This window comes from Dermacentor andersoni, chromosome 1 (genome assembly GCF_023375885.2).
Source record: "Dermacentor andersoni chromosome 1, qqDerAnde1_hic_scaffold, whole genome shotgun sequence".
NCBI lineage: Eukaryota > Metazoa > Arthropoda > Arachnida > Ixodida > Ixodidae > Dermacentor > Dermacentor andersoni.
In genome coordinates this window covers 174678181-174696031 of record NC_092814.1, presented here as the reverse complement: position 1 = coordinate 174696031, position 17851 = coordinate 174678181, and the positions used below count along the sequence as shown (strand labels likewise).

Sequence of the window (17851 nt, the reverse complement as noted above, 5' to 3'; positions counted from 1 at the left end):
TTATAGGAGACATAGGCTTGACAGTCAGCAAAAGTAGTTGGCAAAGCGTCCGGTCTCAACCGTGTCAATCTCATAGGCGCCTCAAATAGTTCGCCCATCGACGTCCGCGTACAACGAGGTTGTTCGCAGATATTCGGATTTAAAGTGGCGTTCGCACACCTGCGCATAATGCTGACGGAAAAGACGCACGCAGTTAAATGGAGCATTCCGAAGCCGGCTCAACTGGTCGACGAATGCAGCAAACGAGTGGAGCCGCATAAATGGAGGGGCCTTGCGAAAAGCTATTGCTTTTTCGCGGCTAGTATAGTGTACTTTCAGGAGCAGTGTGCATGATTCCGCTTACCTTGGGGTCTCTCAACTGTGCAATACCGACGTCGTCGCGCTGCACCACACGTTGCCATTCGGCTCTTCACTAGGAAGCTCTCAGGAAGGTCGCGCAAGATCACCTAATTTTCTTTTGGTTCACCTTATTCGGCAATATAATGCTACAGCCTAACCTAACTATGCCTAAATATGTCTATAATACTGAAAATTCATGAAGATACATCCAGTAGTTACTTGGTGAAATCTAATATTAAACTTAATCCCTCGGTATTGCGAGGAGTGTGAAGTGACACGTCAACCTAGGAGTTTGAAAATAGCCGATAAACACTTATATTATGAGTCACGTGACCACACGATACCTTGGGTGTACTGGGGCCTCTAGGCACGAAGGCCCCATCACCCGCAACCAAGTGCGAAGCTCCGCCCCCTTCACGCGCTAGAGCAACACCTCCTAGACAGCTAGGAGGGATTGGCTCGAGACGGAGCTACCGCGCAAGTAGCGCGCACTCATTGGTGCAATGATTGGACGCCTGGCACCGCTCCGCAGCTGCCTCTGCGACAACGGCAAACATGCCTCGACCAAAGAAGGCGAGCGTTGCTTCTGCGCCACGCGCCAGAACAGCCAGGGATGGGCGGCGCTACCGTATTCTAACGGGGGAAGAGAAGCAAGCGCACAAATAAGGAGCCACTGTATAATGCTTCGCACCACGATAATTCCCCTTAAGGGAGTGTCGGCCGTATTTTTCAGCGTTCTGTGGATAATTATAACATGCAGCTCGAAATTCTGAAAATAAAACACAAAACAGGGAGGGACACGGTATTGCTGACGCGAGTGAGTAAAATGGAGGCTTTAGTGCGTCAAATGCGCGAACCCGGGCGATACCCGAGCGTCCAGCTCGTGACGCAATAAAACTTGTTTGCGCTAGTCCGTATCTTTACCTTCTCGTCCTTGTCTCTGTTGTGCAGTATCTTTTTTCCTAAGCAGCTTGTTATCGCTGGTTGTTCCGGTCTTGCTTATTCTCGAGGCCGTATTGAACTCCCCGCGACGCACGCACTACGAACCGTCGCCCATGCTCCTCGAAGCGCCTTGTAGCGCCTTGGCCTCCATGGCGACCCCTGGCGGCGCGTTGGACGTCCGACCCCCGCCTGTGACCTGATGCGCGCGCGTGTGTGCGCCGACGTCGGCCCAGAAGTCCAGGCGTCCCTCCGCTTCCCCTCCCCCGCCTGTCTGATGAAGAGGCGAAACGATTAATCGAGTTTCCAAATAGCGGCTGCGGTCGATAGCCTTTCGGTTGGCGGGGGCACTTAAAGTGGGTTCCACCGCCGCTCGCCCTACAGTGGGCCAGAAACCAGGCAGCGACAAGCTTCGGCATGTTCGATAATGCTGCCGGAGTTCGGCGCTTCGCCCGTCGCTGTCGTCTTGTGGCAACGCGCTAGCTTCCGAGGGGACGGTCTCCGCGCCGAACGCTCCTCTGTTGGCGCGGCCGCTCACGTGGCCTCCGTTGTTTCCTGGCGAGGTACGTGCTCTCGGTGAACACCGCATGGGAATCGGAAGTCTCGTTCGATACCTGGCCGTGGGGCGCAAACGCGGGAATGTGGCGAGCACATGTCTGCGATGTCTCGACGCAGGACGCGCCCTCTTTCAGGCGGTCTCCGCTTTCCTTCTTGTCCCACCACTTCCTGGCGTAACGGCCAAAGTGCTTTTCATTTAACGCGCTGGATTCCCCTGCCAAGAAGCCCCCTTGAAGAGAACTAGGGAATCGTAAAAATGCAGCCTTGTATCCATTATGGCAGCAATTAAAAGAAAACCTGGCAGCGCTTTGTCGGCACACCCTCACCTTCCCTGTATCTGAGCTTGCGATATGCGATATGCGCTGCGCCTAATGCGCCTAATTCTTGACCAATTATGTTAGATATCGTTGATGCAGGAGAGTTATATCTTGCACGTGGTCCAAGAATGAAATGTGACAGATTTCACCTGACTGCTGACAGAAATATACCGGGTGTCCCAGCTAACTTTAGCCAGAGTTTAAAATTATGCGAATTCCACGTAACTGGACAGAACCAAGGTAATATTGGCCGTCGCTTCGAGATATTCAAACTATTATTCTTTTCATTCCGCCCAAGTAGATAATTAGTCTTGATTAATTAATTATCTTCTCACATACTATAGTTAGATGAAACGTGTCACTGAGAAAATTGTAGAGCGACATGAAAAAACTCCCGATACATCTTTCTGTTGCTCAATATACGTGCTAGATAAAGGTGTTTTTCCGAGCGTAAGAGAAGCCCGCGAATACACGCCATGTGCCTTGAGTGGCCAGTCGCGCGGAAATTTTTCGTGTATTCGTGGGCTTCCCTCATGCTCGGAAAAACAGTTTTATGTAGCACGTATATTGAGCACCAGAAAGCTGTATCGGGAGCTTTTCATGTCGCTCTACAATTTTTTCATTGACACTTTTAATCTAATTATAATATGCGAGAAGTTGATTAATTTATTAAGACTAACTATCTAATTAGGCGGAATGAAAAAATAATTTGAGTATCTCCAAGCGACGGCAAACAACATTACCTTGGTTCTGTCCAGCTACGTGGCATTCGCACATTATTAATGTTTGGCGCAAGTTACGTGGGGCACCCTGTATATATTACACGTGGCCTCCTATTGAGGAGCCCACGCGAGGGATGTCGTTGCAATGCCCCCCCTCCCCCCATGTCTATAATAATTATAGCGTGTCTATAATAATTATAGAGTCAGATAATTGCACCAGTTTCATTCTCCTCGAGGCGCCGTGAGGCTAGTCTTTTAGGTAAGAAAGCTTAGGAGTCCATAGTAAGTATACATTCTTTCGTTTAGCATCCCTGATGGCTCTAGAACGTTTCAAAATATGCCCGTGAGCGCGGTTGCCTTTGTCCTACTGCCATGCACAAGCTTCATCATGTATTTCGCATGTGGTAGGTTGGAGTACAGCTAAATGTTGTTTATGCTTTGCAATAAGGACATTCATCGCACGGCACGTAACTCATTTAAGAGCTGGAACGATAAAATGACGCAAAATGTGATAGCGCCTTGTGGGTCGAAGGGACACAGTACTCATGTCTGTGTGGCTTGAGTGTCCATGTGGTCAGCACTTCGCAAATGCGTTTCCGCTCAGACTCGGCAAGTGCATGCGCTGAGACATCGTTTCTTATCCTCACGAATCACAGGTGAAAGCGTTAGCACGCTGAACTAAATCGTCCGTGCGCTCTCCTTGTCTTGCGCAATGTTGTGTAGCTCGTTCAAGCATTTGCATATTTCTTTCCTCTTCTTGAGCGGTGAACCATGCCGTGGGGCTGCTGCACTGTTCGAGATGTGGGCCCCCCACCGAAGGTGATCTTCGGTGACGGCCTCGTCCTGCGTTCGAGCAACGTGGACCTCAAGGTGCCCCTCGTGCTTCTGACGGAATACTTCGAGCCCGTCTTCCGCCGCCACGGACCCAAGGCGGCCTTTGTAGGCACTCTATTATTCTATTTTGACTCAATACGCGCGGATAGAGAGAAATAGAAGAGAGGAAAAGCAGGGAGGTTAACGCGGATAAGTTTCCTCTAAAGCTCGCGGCTAGCTTGTTAATCCAGACACAAACATCCGAGACCAAGCAGACGCTGTCAGTATATGTTCACTCAATATAGCACGCGCATGCAGACGAACGCTGCGTTGTTCAGCTCAATTTGCTTGTATATCTGATCAGGCAAAGTGCATACCCGACTGTTACGCATGAAGGTTCTTGGGTCTTGTGATGCGGTAAGTTACCCAGTTGACATCTTCAACATTCCGCGAGAACACTGCGAAAATGAATTAATAGGTGACCCGGAAAATTTCAAGCGACTAGTAAAGCAACACAGAAACGATTTTGCGAAAGGACGCGCACTATCTGAAAAACGATAATCGACTGAGACTCCGAACCAGTCGTCTTTTCTAAGTTCTTTGAACACGCTTACTATTAAATCCCTAGATACCTAATCCCCATCCGCAGCAGAAACGAACAGACTATGATGGATCGGACACGGAGAGTGCGCTCGACATTAGAACTGCACGTTCTCCGTCATCACACGAACTATACCACTCTTATTTCTCATCGCCATTGTGAACAAGAGACCTGTGTGGGCCTCAGAAGACCATCACTTCTTAACGCGAAGCTTTCTTGGCGAACACTCCCGGACTTCGCTGACCGTAGCTGCTGCTGCCCCCTGTTGGGTGCTGCTCTCTTGCTGAATAAATCACACGCAAGACAGCAATCATACAATGGTTGAACTTTACGTAGCCCCGTTTGACTGCCCCTACTGATGTTCCGGTTGCCCGCTGTGTTCTCCCTGAAATTACGCTGTGAAAAAAAAAAAACGAAGGTACCTAAGTTTTCTAAGTGCAACAAATGTACGCCTTCAAGTATAATGCATTTATTAAAGCGAAGCTTTCTGTCTTCCTTTCCGGCGTTCGGCGCGTCTGATCAGCCGGCTTTCTTGCTGAGTAAGTGGGGCCGGTCCTGGAGAGAGAGAGAGGAAAGGCAGGGATGTTAACCAGACGCACGTCCAGTTTGCTATCGCGCACTGGGGAAAGCGACTGAAGGAGAGAATTGAATTCTGGGGTTTCACGTGCAACCACGATCTGGTTGTGAGGCACGCCATAGTGGGGGACTCCGAATTAATTTTGACAAGCTGGGAACCTTTAATGTTCCCCCAATGCACCGGACACAGGCGTTCTTGCTTTTCGCCCCCACCTAAATGCGGCCGCCGCGGCCGGGATTTGATCCCGCGACCTCGTGCTTAGTAGCGCAACACCATAGCCGCTAAGCGACTAAAAGAGAGGAAGGCAGGGATAGATAGAGCACTATAAAAATATATATAAAATAGCACTCTACGGGATGCTGCGCAGCAAGTCCAATAGTCGCAGAGACTTGTCGACTTAGGCTACTGCAGGACTGCTCTTGTCGCTTTCTGCGCCAGCGACGCGCATGGACATGGTTCAAGGACCTCCGTTTACGAAAAGCTATGGTGCCTACTGAAAGCATGCAAGCACTGGATGTGGGGCGTCCAGTACTTATTGCAAGACCCTTCGAGCTGACGGTGTCTGTAGCATAGTAAAAAGCACCCGAAGTGCATCAACCAGTGACTGCGGCATGACGACGACCTGCCGGTCTTGCTCCGGCCATTTCTCAAGAGCTGAGGGCAGGTCCATATGGCCGTGGCGCCTTGCAAGTCAGAGGATAGAGGGCACCCTGGGAGTGTAGGCCAAGAATAAGCAGCAATAGTAAAATGGGCTGATGCCGGAGATGGCGTGATGAAAAGTGGGCCGGTGCCAGAGATGGTTTAATCCTCGGTCGCGTGGATCACGTGAGTCGCGTGGTGGGGGTTTTCGTGTCTTACTTATTTGCCGAGCAGGCACGTGATAGCTACGCTGCAAAACACGTTGCAGACGATGATAAGTTTGATAGCATTTAATTAACCGCTTCACGGAAGCTTCGTTTCACATAGATTCCAAAATGCGCGTTTGATCTGCATATATTTTTTAAATGTCTGCGGCTGCACGTTCCATGTCAAGTATGTCTTGAGAGGGGATGCCATGTTTTTGGTGCAGATTGAGTATTGTGGGAGATCTGATTCAGAGCGATGCACCATGCGACACAGATCGATGCCGTGACAGGGGTGTCAACGAGCTACCAAGACCTGTGGGAACAGGCGGCCGCCATGGCATCGGCGTTCCGGCAACGAGGGCTGACGCCCGGCGCCAAGGTCTGCTTCCACTGCTCCAATCACGTCATGATGTGGCCAACATTCTTGGGAATAGCGAGCATCAATGGAGTGATCATTATGGCCAAGGCTTCACTCACAGTTCGTAAGTTTCACAGCGCGGCCGCCGTGCTTTAGCCTGCAATGAACATTTATTGCATTAGAGTTCGCGCCAGCCTTTCAGTGGAAAGACCAGGCAAGGTCGTTATGGTCTTCCTGCTTGAAAGCTTGGCGCGTACGTCGTTTACAAGACTGTTTTGCGCGTTATCAGATTTCTTCACTGAATTCTAACACGAAGTGCACCTTTTATGCCTTTTCAGGCTTAGGTGTAATTGATGGTGTCTCTCATATATTAACTAAATTATCCTGTCCCACTGCGTGATAAAACATTTCGTGAAACAGCATAAAAATGAGGCAACATTGTGTAACCAATCATTTTATTCATGGGACATTCTCTTTCTTGGCGAGTAAGATTGCTCAGCTTTAGAAAGTAATCAAGTTTGAGTGGTATGTATGTAAATTTTTAGCCGCCACTAATGTGGTCACACTCACATGTTTCCATAAACTGCAAAAACAAGTTTATCCTCCCGGTAAATCGTAAAAATGCCCTTTTTATTTCTCAAGCGAAGGGTCAATGCAAGGGAACGGTGAAATAAACATTTCTTTTTCTTCAAGGTAATTATATTTTCCTGGTTTGTAATAGAGGCATCCTGGTAAACACGTGAGGGTGCAATGTAGTTACTACAAAATATATGCACACTTGGTACTGAAACTTTCTTAGATCATACGTTATGGATAATGGTGAGGGGCCCTGCAATGCCGCCTATCATAAATAAATAATATAAACACAAAATCACATAAATAATGTAACTTCCACCAAAGAACTGACGTTGTTGACTGATACTTTGAGCAAGACTGTTACTGTATTATTCTATGCTCTATTAAAAAAAAAAGATACGACCATCCCAGCAGAGAGAGAGAGAGAGAGAGAAAAAAAGGACAAAGGAAGGCAGGCTAACCAGAAGGGAAAATCCAGTTTGCTACCCTACACTGGGGAACACGGGAAGTAAAGAGGTAAGAGAGAGAGAGAGAGAGCAGGCACATAATCACAATCGGTCCCTATCGCCGCACAATATCACAGCACTGGATCACTTGTCGCTCAACGAAATACCAATTCAGGCTACAACCACTTGTGCATCTCTGTTGTCTTTAAAAACTGTAGCAGTGCCTTCGTCGCCCTCAGCTGCGATGAGGTCGGTATTCCAAAATGGTTTGGTCTGATAATGTACGTATTTGACCAAAGCGAACTAGCGCAATTGCGAGCGAGCGTCGCGGTGCGATGTAGCGAGGGCGGTCACACAGGACGTGCTGAAGGATCTCCTCGCGGCCATAGTCATCACACCAGGCGTTGTCGGCCATTTCGATGCAAAATCCAAAATGGTTCGTAAAAGCCACTCCTAGCCATAACCGACAAAGCAGAGCGGCCTCCAGTCGGCAGAGTCCAGTTGCGATGCGAAGGTGGAGTGAAGAGTTCAGGTGGTGCAGCCAGTTTTGAAAACTTGGGGTGTTCCACATGGAGTGCTTGCACGAGATATCACGTGCTCTAAGGTTTCTAGCGGCATATGACCTTGATAGGTGTATCGATTTCTCTTTGCCGTCTTCACGAGCTGACCAAGCAGTGTTATCCGCGTGCTCTTTACCCATGACGCCACAGTGACTTGAAAGGCACTGAAATGTCGCATAGTGTCCTTTCTCGGCCAAGGTGTGGATAAGTTATCTAATCTCGGATACAAGGCGGGGGGGGGGGGGGAGGAGTGTATTCTGTAATTGCTCATCTAGTGGATATGTCCATTTCGCCTGCTGCTGACGTGCTGATTGAATGGGGCCGCCAGTCTCCAACTGACGTGTACATCTAGTCAGGCTCAGCCATTCAGAACTTCAGCAGCAGACCTCAATAGACATGTCCACTAAGTGGACACTTACAAAATACCCCCTCCTGCTTCCCAAATGGTTCGCGTTGCCCGCGTCGCAGGTCTTATAGCGAAGATTGCAGTGCTGCCTTCGAGTCGTTGAATATCGACCATCTTCGAGGTTGTTCGTGGCTGCATGACGCGACGAAGCGCAACGCGAATAGCTGCAAGTTCCGCAGCCGTTGATGTTGTACGTATTGAAACTGATGATGACGATGAGCTAGGCGACTGAATGTGGCCACCCTCGTGAAATTTTATAACCGCTCTTTGGAAATCTCTGCGTCTGTAATTTTCCCCTAATGATTTTTGGGAACATTCCACTAACTGTTTTCTGGGAGCCCACTTCGCCTTGCCCCTTTCTCCTCCGCTGCCACAACAGCCGCCCTCTCTTCGGGCATGTGGCCAGCCCGCTGAACGCAGGGCTCTGTCACTCGCTCTCGCCGGCGAGCACCGTCGTGCTCAGAGTTACGCACGCTGTCATTTCAGTTCAGTGCAAAACAGACTGCCGCGCTTATGAAGTGCTCAGTCGTCAATGACAGTGTCTTTTGCGAGATGGCGCATTCTCGAACGGGATGGTTTTGCGTTCTAAGGTGTAACCGTCAATATAATCAAAGACAGCAAGGACGTCATTCTGCGGCGTTCTACATGCTGAACACGGGGTCGCGGGTTTGATTACCGGCCGCGTTCCGCTTTGGAGGGAATGAGAGAAACGCTCGTGCACCGTGCTTTCGGCGCATGCTAGAGAAACCCAGGCGGACAAAATTACCCAGGAGAGAACGCAGCGCAAGAAATGACAGGCACAAAGAACACAGTGTGCGCGAGACAAGCGCCGACTAACAATTGAATTTTATTGCAGCTAACTGCTCTTTTAGATGTGCGCAGAGCCTAATAACATTTCTACACACAATGTGACTTGACAAAAACCTCCGAAAATCATATCTATCCTTGCAGACAACCATTCCGTGCTATTTCTAATGGTCGCGCGAGCTCAAAAAAACCACTTCAAACGCTTGACTGCCAGAAACTAACAACAACAACAACAACAACAACAACAACAACAACAACAACAACAACAACAACAACAACAACAACAACAACAACAACAACTAGAGGAAGCCATTGAGATACTCGATCTCAGCGTCACTGAGTAAAATACCGGGCTTGCTGATGCAGCTATCTCCCGCTTCATAGATAAAAAGAAAAGGGCTTCGACAAGTTCATGCTCAGTTTTACCTCTTCCCTTCTTTAATTAGTGGGTCTTTCTTCCCGCTGGGGCAAGATTCACTTCAATCGCTTTAAATAAAGTTTATTACTACTACTACTCTATAGAATACAGGCACACACCACACACCCGCGTCGCTTACAGTGCTCAGCTAAAAAGTATCCCACTTTGTTGCGCACATTCAAACCCTGTTCTTTGGCCTTCTCATTAAATCACCTCTGCAGTCTGTCATATGTATTGGCCGCCACAACCCAGGGGAATCCTGCAGATAACGTTCGAAGTGCATTCTGTATACCGAGACTTGTGGTTGCGTCGTACAAAGTGATAGTGTTACAACGAAGCATAAAATACAGCTGCATATACACGGTGGCTTCGCAGCGTAATATGCGCATCGTCAAAGAAGAGGCACAGCACGAAGCCAAACGGACCGCGGGCTGAAAAAACACCGGCATTGCCATGCCCACAAGCACAGGACAGCAAAATGTATCCAGCCATCGCTCTCGTTGATCTGCGAATTTTTGCGTTATTGATCCACGTTCCTTGCAAAAACACACACGTGTCGTATTCGCGAGTTGAATTACACGAATCGATTCGCTAGATGACTCAACGACCGGCATCCACAGTTGACGCTGTCTTAGCGTCTGAAAGCAGAAATAACTTTCATACCGAAGCCACCAGCAATACTTATGATTCAAGTAGTGAAAATAGTTTACGTAGAGGCGACGAAGGAATAAAACTGGCCGGATCCGCAAACGTTTGTGAAGCATCTCGATCAATATTTGCGACGGGCACGTCTTGACACTCGGTTCGTGCACTTTTTCTGCCTGGAAAAACCCAAGTCCTCGGGCAGAGCAACTGCGTGCTCATTTACCCCCAGAATGGGTACCGCAATGCCCGCTGAAAAAAAAAAAAAATGCTTAATGGTTATTTCGTTACTTACACACGCTACGCATGTAAAGTACGCCCGTGTACCATGCATTGGGTGCACGTTAAAGTACCATAGTTTGTCAAAATTCATCCGGACTCCTTCATTACGTCGTACCTCATAATCAGACCGTGGTTTTGGCACGTAAACTGCAGAATTTAACTTTTTTTTTCCTTTCTCTCCATTACGCTCGAATTGTTCGTCAGAGAGAATTCCAGCCAACCCTTATATTGGACACGTTTTAGCGAAGGCTGCCAGACAATGGAAAATAGTACTTACGAACCAAAAGCTCTGTGAATACAGCCCCAGATGTGTGTCGCCGCAAGGAAAGTGTAAAAATCATTGATTGGTTAATTGATTGATTGATCGATTGGGTTTAACGTCCCGAAGAAACACTGAGGCTATGAGAGACACTGTGGTGAAGGAGGCTCCGAATTAATTTTGACAACCTGGGCTTCTTTAACGTGCACTCAATGCACGGTGCATGAATTCCACCCCCATCTGAATGTTGTCGCTGCCGCCAGGATCGAACTGACGACCTCAAATTCAGCGAAGTGTAAAGATGGAACTGTGGCTTAGTGGCGGCATTTGCTTTCACGAAGCTGCATGTTGTTATTGCAATTGAAGAGGGGCAGCGGACTGCCTGTGCAGTGTGTGTAACGAGAAAAGGCACGCCGTGAACTGTTAGCAACGAACGGGTTGCTATAAAACAAATCTAATTTGTTCTTCAAGATGGCCGAGTTTCTTCTTTTTTTATTATATTCAAGCGTATTTTCATTACAGGCGCCGAGCGCAGGACTCGGCTGCCCTTAAGGGCTCAAAGCCTGAGACGTTCACTTACCTGCCATTACGCGTCGTCGATAACTCGTTTCATACTTTGTAGTAGTCGATTAGCAACGACGAACAATTTTATGCCGCGCTTGATTAACTGAAGGCGCCCAGAACAAGCATAGCAAGCAGATGCCCTCGCGCTTGTGACACACACGTGCTCGCGACTACAGACAGCACTTCTCCCGCTCGGCCACGCTGTCCGTGTCTCTCGCGAGTGCCTATTGACGCTATGCAGAGCGCACTGTTCGTGATTGAGAAAGCGAGGAGCCGCGTCAACTCTTCTTCCCGAGTGAGCTCGACGCATCGACCGCATATCGGCGATATTGCCCGGTGGTGTTGTTGCTGCGCCCGCCTGCTCATCTCGTGGCGCGCGGGCCGTTTCTCTGAAACGAGCCGGCGTGGACGACGCGCGTCCCTCCGCGATAAGGGGAACAAGCACGCGTGAGGGGAAAAATAGTTTTCAATGCCAGCGGTCGAGGCCGAAAACGCGCTGACCGGCCTCGAGGGATGTGCGCTCCGCACCGTGGTTTATGCTAATGGTCCGCACTGGCGGCGGCTTGGTCTATATCTCAGCCTCGATTTGGAGCCGAACCTCCGCCTAGGGCCACTTGTCCGGGCTAATGGCGAGCGGCGACCGCTTTCAGGGGAACAGGGGCGAGCGAGGGAGGCCGCGATAAGCGCCGATCGTTCCGTGTTTGACTTTGCCTGCTCCACCACCCCGCTACACGCCCCCTCCCCCTTTCTTCATCTCTCTTCCCTTCCCTGTCAACTTTCCATTTTGCAAGAACATGGTGGAGACCCGTACACGTACCATATGGCTGTACTTGCGGTTGTCGAGAAATAAAAAAAAAATAATACTAAAGGAAGCAAGGGACGTAAAAACAAGGAACGGCGCGACGGGCACACCGGGACCCTCTTGCAGTGGGCAATGCTTCATCGATATGGACGCTTCGCTCTTCGCGGACTTCGCTGTTAGGCGAGCAAACTCAAAACTCCCCGAAGAGAAATTAATGACGCTTCTTTAGTGTTGAGCGATAGATTCTATCTTTAAAATGACATTTTGAATTAAATTACAGCGCTCTCTCGAACTGATAATTTTTGTGGTTTTGTCATGTATATGTATTTATAATGAAAATGGCAACAAAATATACAGGACATCAGACGACGATATTCGAAGAGTAAGGTCAATCAATAATGCAAGTTAAAGGATCGAGTTGTCTGAAGTGGGCCTTCCTATCCTCTTCATGAATAAAAGTCCATGTCATAATACTTTTACTATGTACTAAAAGAAAAGTTCGGTTATTGATCCGAAAAGACAATTACGAAGCTTACGAAAACATATGCAGGGCTCAGCGATTGAAACGCGATACTCAGACAGCATGTCGGCCGGCGCTTTTTGCGGCACCGGTGATCGCTAGGTTATCACTCAGTAGGCCGAATGCAGTTACGATGCATGAAAAAAGATTCTCACATTCATGTGACACAAAAAAGCATCATATCATTGCCACCAGTGCCCACCGGTGGCGCTGGAAAGTCCCGGCCGCCATGTTGTCCGAGTATCGTGTTTCAATCGCTGAGCACCGTACCTATATGTGCATGTTTCAGCCAAAATGTAGCAAACGGAAAGTGTAATTCTTGAAGTGAACTCATGTTGAAGTTCGTGCAGCGCTCGCAGTTGGACGAAAGACAAGGAAAGTACACGGAACATACGCTAACTCTCAACTGACTTTCATACGAAACACACGAAGAAAGAATACGAACAGCAAATAGCTAAAGCACGCGACAAAAAACCTCAGCATTTGCAAATTTGCAAGCGCCCTACCAAAAGCCATACGCACCAGTGGTACATTATACATTACAGGCGGCCGCCACGTGCTGACCAAATATTCAAATTCTTTATCCCAGAGCCGTATTGATGATTAACTCACACAGCCCTCCCCTTCTGATATGAAAGGCTTCAGTTATTTCACGCGCAAGCTGTACTCTGTGCCTCGATAGCAAATTACAAGAAGAAGAAGAAAAAGAAGAACTTCATTCAAAGGTCCGGCGAGTTATTTGTGGATTGGGCTAACATTGCCGCCTAGGCGTCGGCCACGAGCCCTTGAGCTCTGGTGGCTTCCTCGGCCCGCTGGACCACCCAAAGTTGGTCTTCGAGGGCGGTGCTGAGCAGCGTAGTCTCCCAGCGCGTTCGGCTCGAGGCTGTGTCCCCGTCTGGAACAGCCCCTTGTTCGCACTCCCATAACATGTGTTCCAGGGTTGAGCTGGCCTCACAACACTTGCATTGGTTTGACGAATAAAGCTCTGGGTAACAGAGATTCAAGATCACCGGGTTGAGCAACGTTTTTGTTAGCAGCTGTCGCCAAGCGACCGCTTGTCTCTTACTCATTTTCTGGTGCGGTGGCGGAAATTTGCACCTCACCAGTCTGTAGTGTTGCGTGATTTCTCTGTAATTCGTCAGGCAACGATATTTTTTTTTTTCAGTAGATGGAGCACAATTGATAATTTTTCAGGCGCTCGATAGTTTTTAAAAGCATGGCTGGCACAAGTTCGTTTTCATTGATATAAATTTTAACAAAGTGGTGGGTTCCCACTTATCAATTTTGTAGGAGAGCGGAAGTTTGGCTTGGTTGATTGAGTGCGCAGAAATGTATTGTACATTGTCCGTCTTGTTCTGTCCCATGCAGCGCAAGGTATTTGTGATTTTTAGAGCAGCTTAATTTGCACGTGACCTTGGTGCTACTGCTGCTCGTCATGTTTAAGACAATGAAGTAAATATAGAAATACCTGCAGCGACAATGTAGTTATATAGCTTAATTAATATTCACTTTCGGAAGCTCTTCGTGGCAGCAGTATAAGATCTTTGACTGTGGAGCATAGTGTATAACGTTACTTTCTTGTTAGTAATGTTGCAGTCGTTCAATCTGCGCTCTCATACAAGCAGACGTAGACACGTCGCGTGCGGCTAAACTTTCTACTCCTCCAGCAGCATTCGAAGTCACGTAAAGTTACAAGCGACGAGCGCATAGTCGTTTCATGCGGTTGGTGAACTTTTATTGCATGGCGATGGGCGCCACTACTCGCATTCCTTTTCTAACGTCAAGGCCGACCAGCATCTCCCTCGAACATATCTTAGGCCGGATAGAATAAGAACCATACAGAACGTCAGCATAAAAAAAAACGAACCAAGTGGAGAGAAACGCCGTTGGAGAGCTACAACATCTAGAGGAATTTCTCAATCCACCTCTGAGCACTCAACAAGACCGAAGATCGGTGACGTTGACGCTAGAAAAATAGCGATGGCTCAGACAGAAAATAGAAAAAAAAAACTTTTCTGGAAATGAAGATGGTCTGTCAGATATGGAACACCGGAATGAGTGCAATGCAATGACTTCAACCTATTCAGATGTAATAAAGCCTTCGCAGCTGTATCCATAAGCTTCTAGCGGAAGGAAATCAACGACATTGCATCACGCGAAAATAGAAAAAGACGTTAGCCTAGGAAAAGTAACATTATAAACACCGCTTCGGCTTTTCAGATTAACTATGACTTACTATTTTGTTTACTTGGAGCTTTTTATCACTTCTCTATTTTTTCATTTCAATCAATTTTATTACTATTAGGCATTATTGCAATTACGAAGGAAATGCAATACAGAAGGAGGTCCCAAAGTAAAAACTGTCAGGGGGACCTCCTATTATAACATGTATAAAAATATAGAATATACGATTATCAACGAAGCTAATTAGAACGGCGTGAAAATACAAATCAACATATTAGAAGGAATGGATGAACATCTGGTAGTTGAAGATTACACAGAAATGAGTAAGAATAAATCTATATTGAAACACACATGAATATACGAACATTACAGTAATTGAATAGGAGTATAATGATTATGTATCAACAGTGCGCAATCCAACAGTATAACACAACTAATTGATAAACGGCTAATAATCTATGAACATTTGAATTTTTGAAAGCGTAGTAAATGGATTTTAGAATATGTTGCTGAAAACAGTGTCTTGTTCGAATGAGCACGCGGATGCCAAAAGCAGTCTTCTTAGTGACATAATTTACGTGAATGTTACACTTAAGTTGAGGGTCTAATGTAACACCTAGAATTAGATGGAGTAATGACGTGGTTATCGATGTATAGTTCAGGGGTTCTGGTAGGCGTTTTTTTGGGACGATTGAAATAACATAACTTTGTTTTAACAGGGTTTACATTTAGCAAGTTATTTTTACGCCAAGAAACAAGATTGGTGACATCAGCGTTTAACTTTATTAGTAGACTGTTAATGTCTTTATCACTAGTGAATATCGTTGTATCATCAGCATAGAGGATGCAGTCATAACAGTTAAGCGATGATGGAAAGTCATTAATGTAAATGCGGAATAGCAGAGAACCCAAAATTGATCCCTGTGGAACGCCTTGGTTAGTTGTTATCCGAGAGGATAAAACGCTTTCATATCGAGCAACCTGGGTTCTGTTAGTAAGGTAGCTTTGCAAAAGAGCTAAAGCAGGTCCACAAATTCCAAATGATTAAAGTTTAGCATACTTATTTTCTGCCTTTAAGGGTAAATGTTCTTAGGTACAACGATTGGACGGTTTGTGCTGCCATCAAGAATTTTCCTGTGGGGCGAACGTCATATTCAAATCAAATCAAATCAAAATCACTTTATTTCAGGGCATTTCCTGCGGAGACAGAGACTAAAGGCTGAAACAGCCTGACTGGGCCCCTGCCCCCGTTCAGTTCATACAGCATTTACGCGTACAATAACATATACAATGAGGTGCACATTATATAAAAATTACAGTTGCACTTAATGTACAGCCGAAGAAAGAAAAAAAAAGTGACTTCTAATACATCAGATGAGAACTATGAGATGCATACATATACAAGAAGGTCACACAGGATTCATGTGTTAGATAGCTAGTAGACCTTTTATCATGTTACAGATATGTAGAGAACGATTATGTACCAGTACATTGTGCGTACAAAACAGAAAAAGAATCAAAAATTCAAAAATGCTATGAATAAGGTAGAAACTAATGTAAAACAGTCTACAATACACATGCTGTTGTGACAAGAAATGTTTTGTACATTCTTTTAAGTTTACCACGGCTATCTGTGCAATTTATTATGTCTTTCTGTTTATTTAGAATCTGTATAGCTTGATATGTTACCGAGTGTTTCCCGTAATTTGTCCTAATCTTCGGAAGCCTCCTCCTATGCTGCCTAAACCAGTACTGATGTTAAACTATCATATCACTGTCTTTGTATATGTTTGTGACGTGTATATGTTGCACTAAATTATAAAGATAAACTTGACTGGCCATAAGCTAATAACCCCCTGGTACGTAAGTCACGGATATCTCCTGCATAATTTTCAAAAATACGTAGCACGCGCTTTTGTAGTACCGCTAATCTATTATAGTTGCGTTGAGTGGTGGTACCCCATACTAGCGAACAGTAGGCAATCTTATAATATGCTAGAGTGTAATAAAGAGTTTTTTTTAGCCGAAGAGGTATTAATGTAGAAATCTTTCTAATGCATCCTATTGATCAAGCTATCTCGACTACCAAATGGTCCACATGGCATGACCATGCCAAAGACTCTTGGAACCAAACGCCTAGGAATGTTTACTCAGGTGTTTACTGAATAATCTCGGTTCCATACGTAATATGCATGTCATCTTGGTCGCGCTTATTTGGATCAGAAAAAATGATGTATTTGGTTTTAGAGGCATTTAATTGTAGACAATTATCATTTAGCCATTTGGATAGGCTTTGTAGATAGTGATTAGTCTTTTCTTGAAGTTCACGTTTCGTCTGTGAATCTAAAAAATACGTTAGTATCGTCCGCAAACATTACTATATCGAGGGTGTTGTCAATCTTAGTTATGTCATTAATGTATAACAAAAACAGTTTAGGACCTAATACTGATCCTTGGGGTACTCCATTTGTTACATTTAACGATGTCGATGAATAATTATTAACATATGTAAATTGGAAGCATTTCTCAAGATAGCTGCTTATTAATTTCAATGACATGGCACGTATTCCATAACATTGCAGTTTTAGAAGTAGAATATCATGATTCCCCGAATCAAACGCTTTTCGCAAATCTAGAAAGGGCCCTAATGTATAATCCTTATTTTCAATACCTTGAATGATTTTCTCTGCACGAAGTAGCGCTTGTTCAGTTGACTTGTATTTTTTTTTTTGAAATACAAATTGCGAACTAGATATGATATTATATTTCTCTAAGAAGTTTGTTATGCGATCATTAATTGCCCACTCAAAGACGTTTGATAAAACAGGTAATACCTATATTGGCCGATAATTTGTAAGGGCGTTTTTGTCTCCGGATTTGTGTATCGGAACAACGCTTGCTATCTTCAGTTGGTCAGAGAAGATACGCAGTATCGAACATTAAGTTAATTATATAGGTGAGGACGTGTTTTAGTAACTTGGAAAAATACTATACTGGTTCAGCCCTAAATTCGTCATAACCAGCGGCGACATTTTTTATTATATTAAGTAACTCTTCAGTCTCTTGGCGGGGGGGGGGGGGGGGGGGACGCGATACAGAACAACGTGTCTTGTTGGTTGTTGACTGCCTATAATTGCACTATCTGACTTCCCTGATTGTATAAAGTACTCATTGAAGGTGTTAGCCAAGCACTGCCCTGCTATCGCATTTCCATTTATCTCAATCTCTTGTACACTGGTTATTGCATTGTTTCTGCTTGTCAATCTGTTTACTGTGTCCCATATCTTTTTTACATTAGTTTGATAGCGAAGAAACA

At 46.0% G+C, this 17851-nt stretch overlaps 1 protein-coding gene across 1 annotated transcript in view; it reads left to right on the top strand.

The window, feature by feature from the left end:
* Positions 1 to 1667: 1667 nt before the first annotated feature.
* The window catches only part of LOC126547188 (luciferin 4-monooxygenase-like), a 73867-nt gene continuing 57683 nt past the window's right edge, over positions 1668 to 17851 (top strand). The window contains exons 1-3 of the mRNA XM_050195079.3: positions 1668 to 1841; positions 3638 to 3814; positions 5986 to 6193. Coding sequence (XP_050051036.2) covers positions 3647 to 3814; positions 5986 to 6193 — 376 coding nt within the window. The 5' untranslated portion in view covers positions 1668 to 1841; positions 3638 to 3646. The remainder of the gene's footprint in view (positions 1842 to 3637; positions 3815 to 5985; positions 6194 to 17851) is intronic.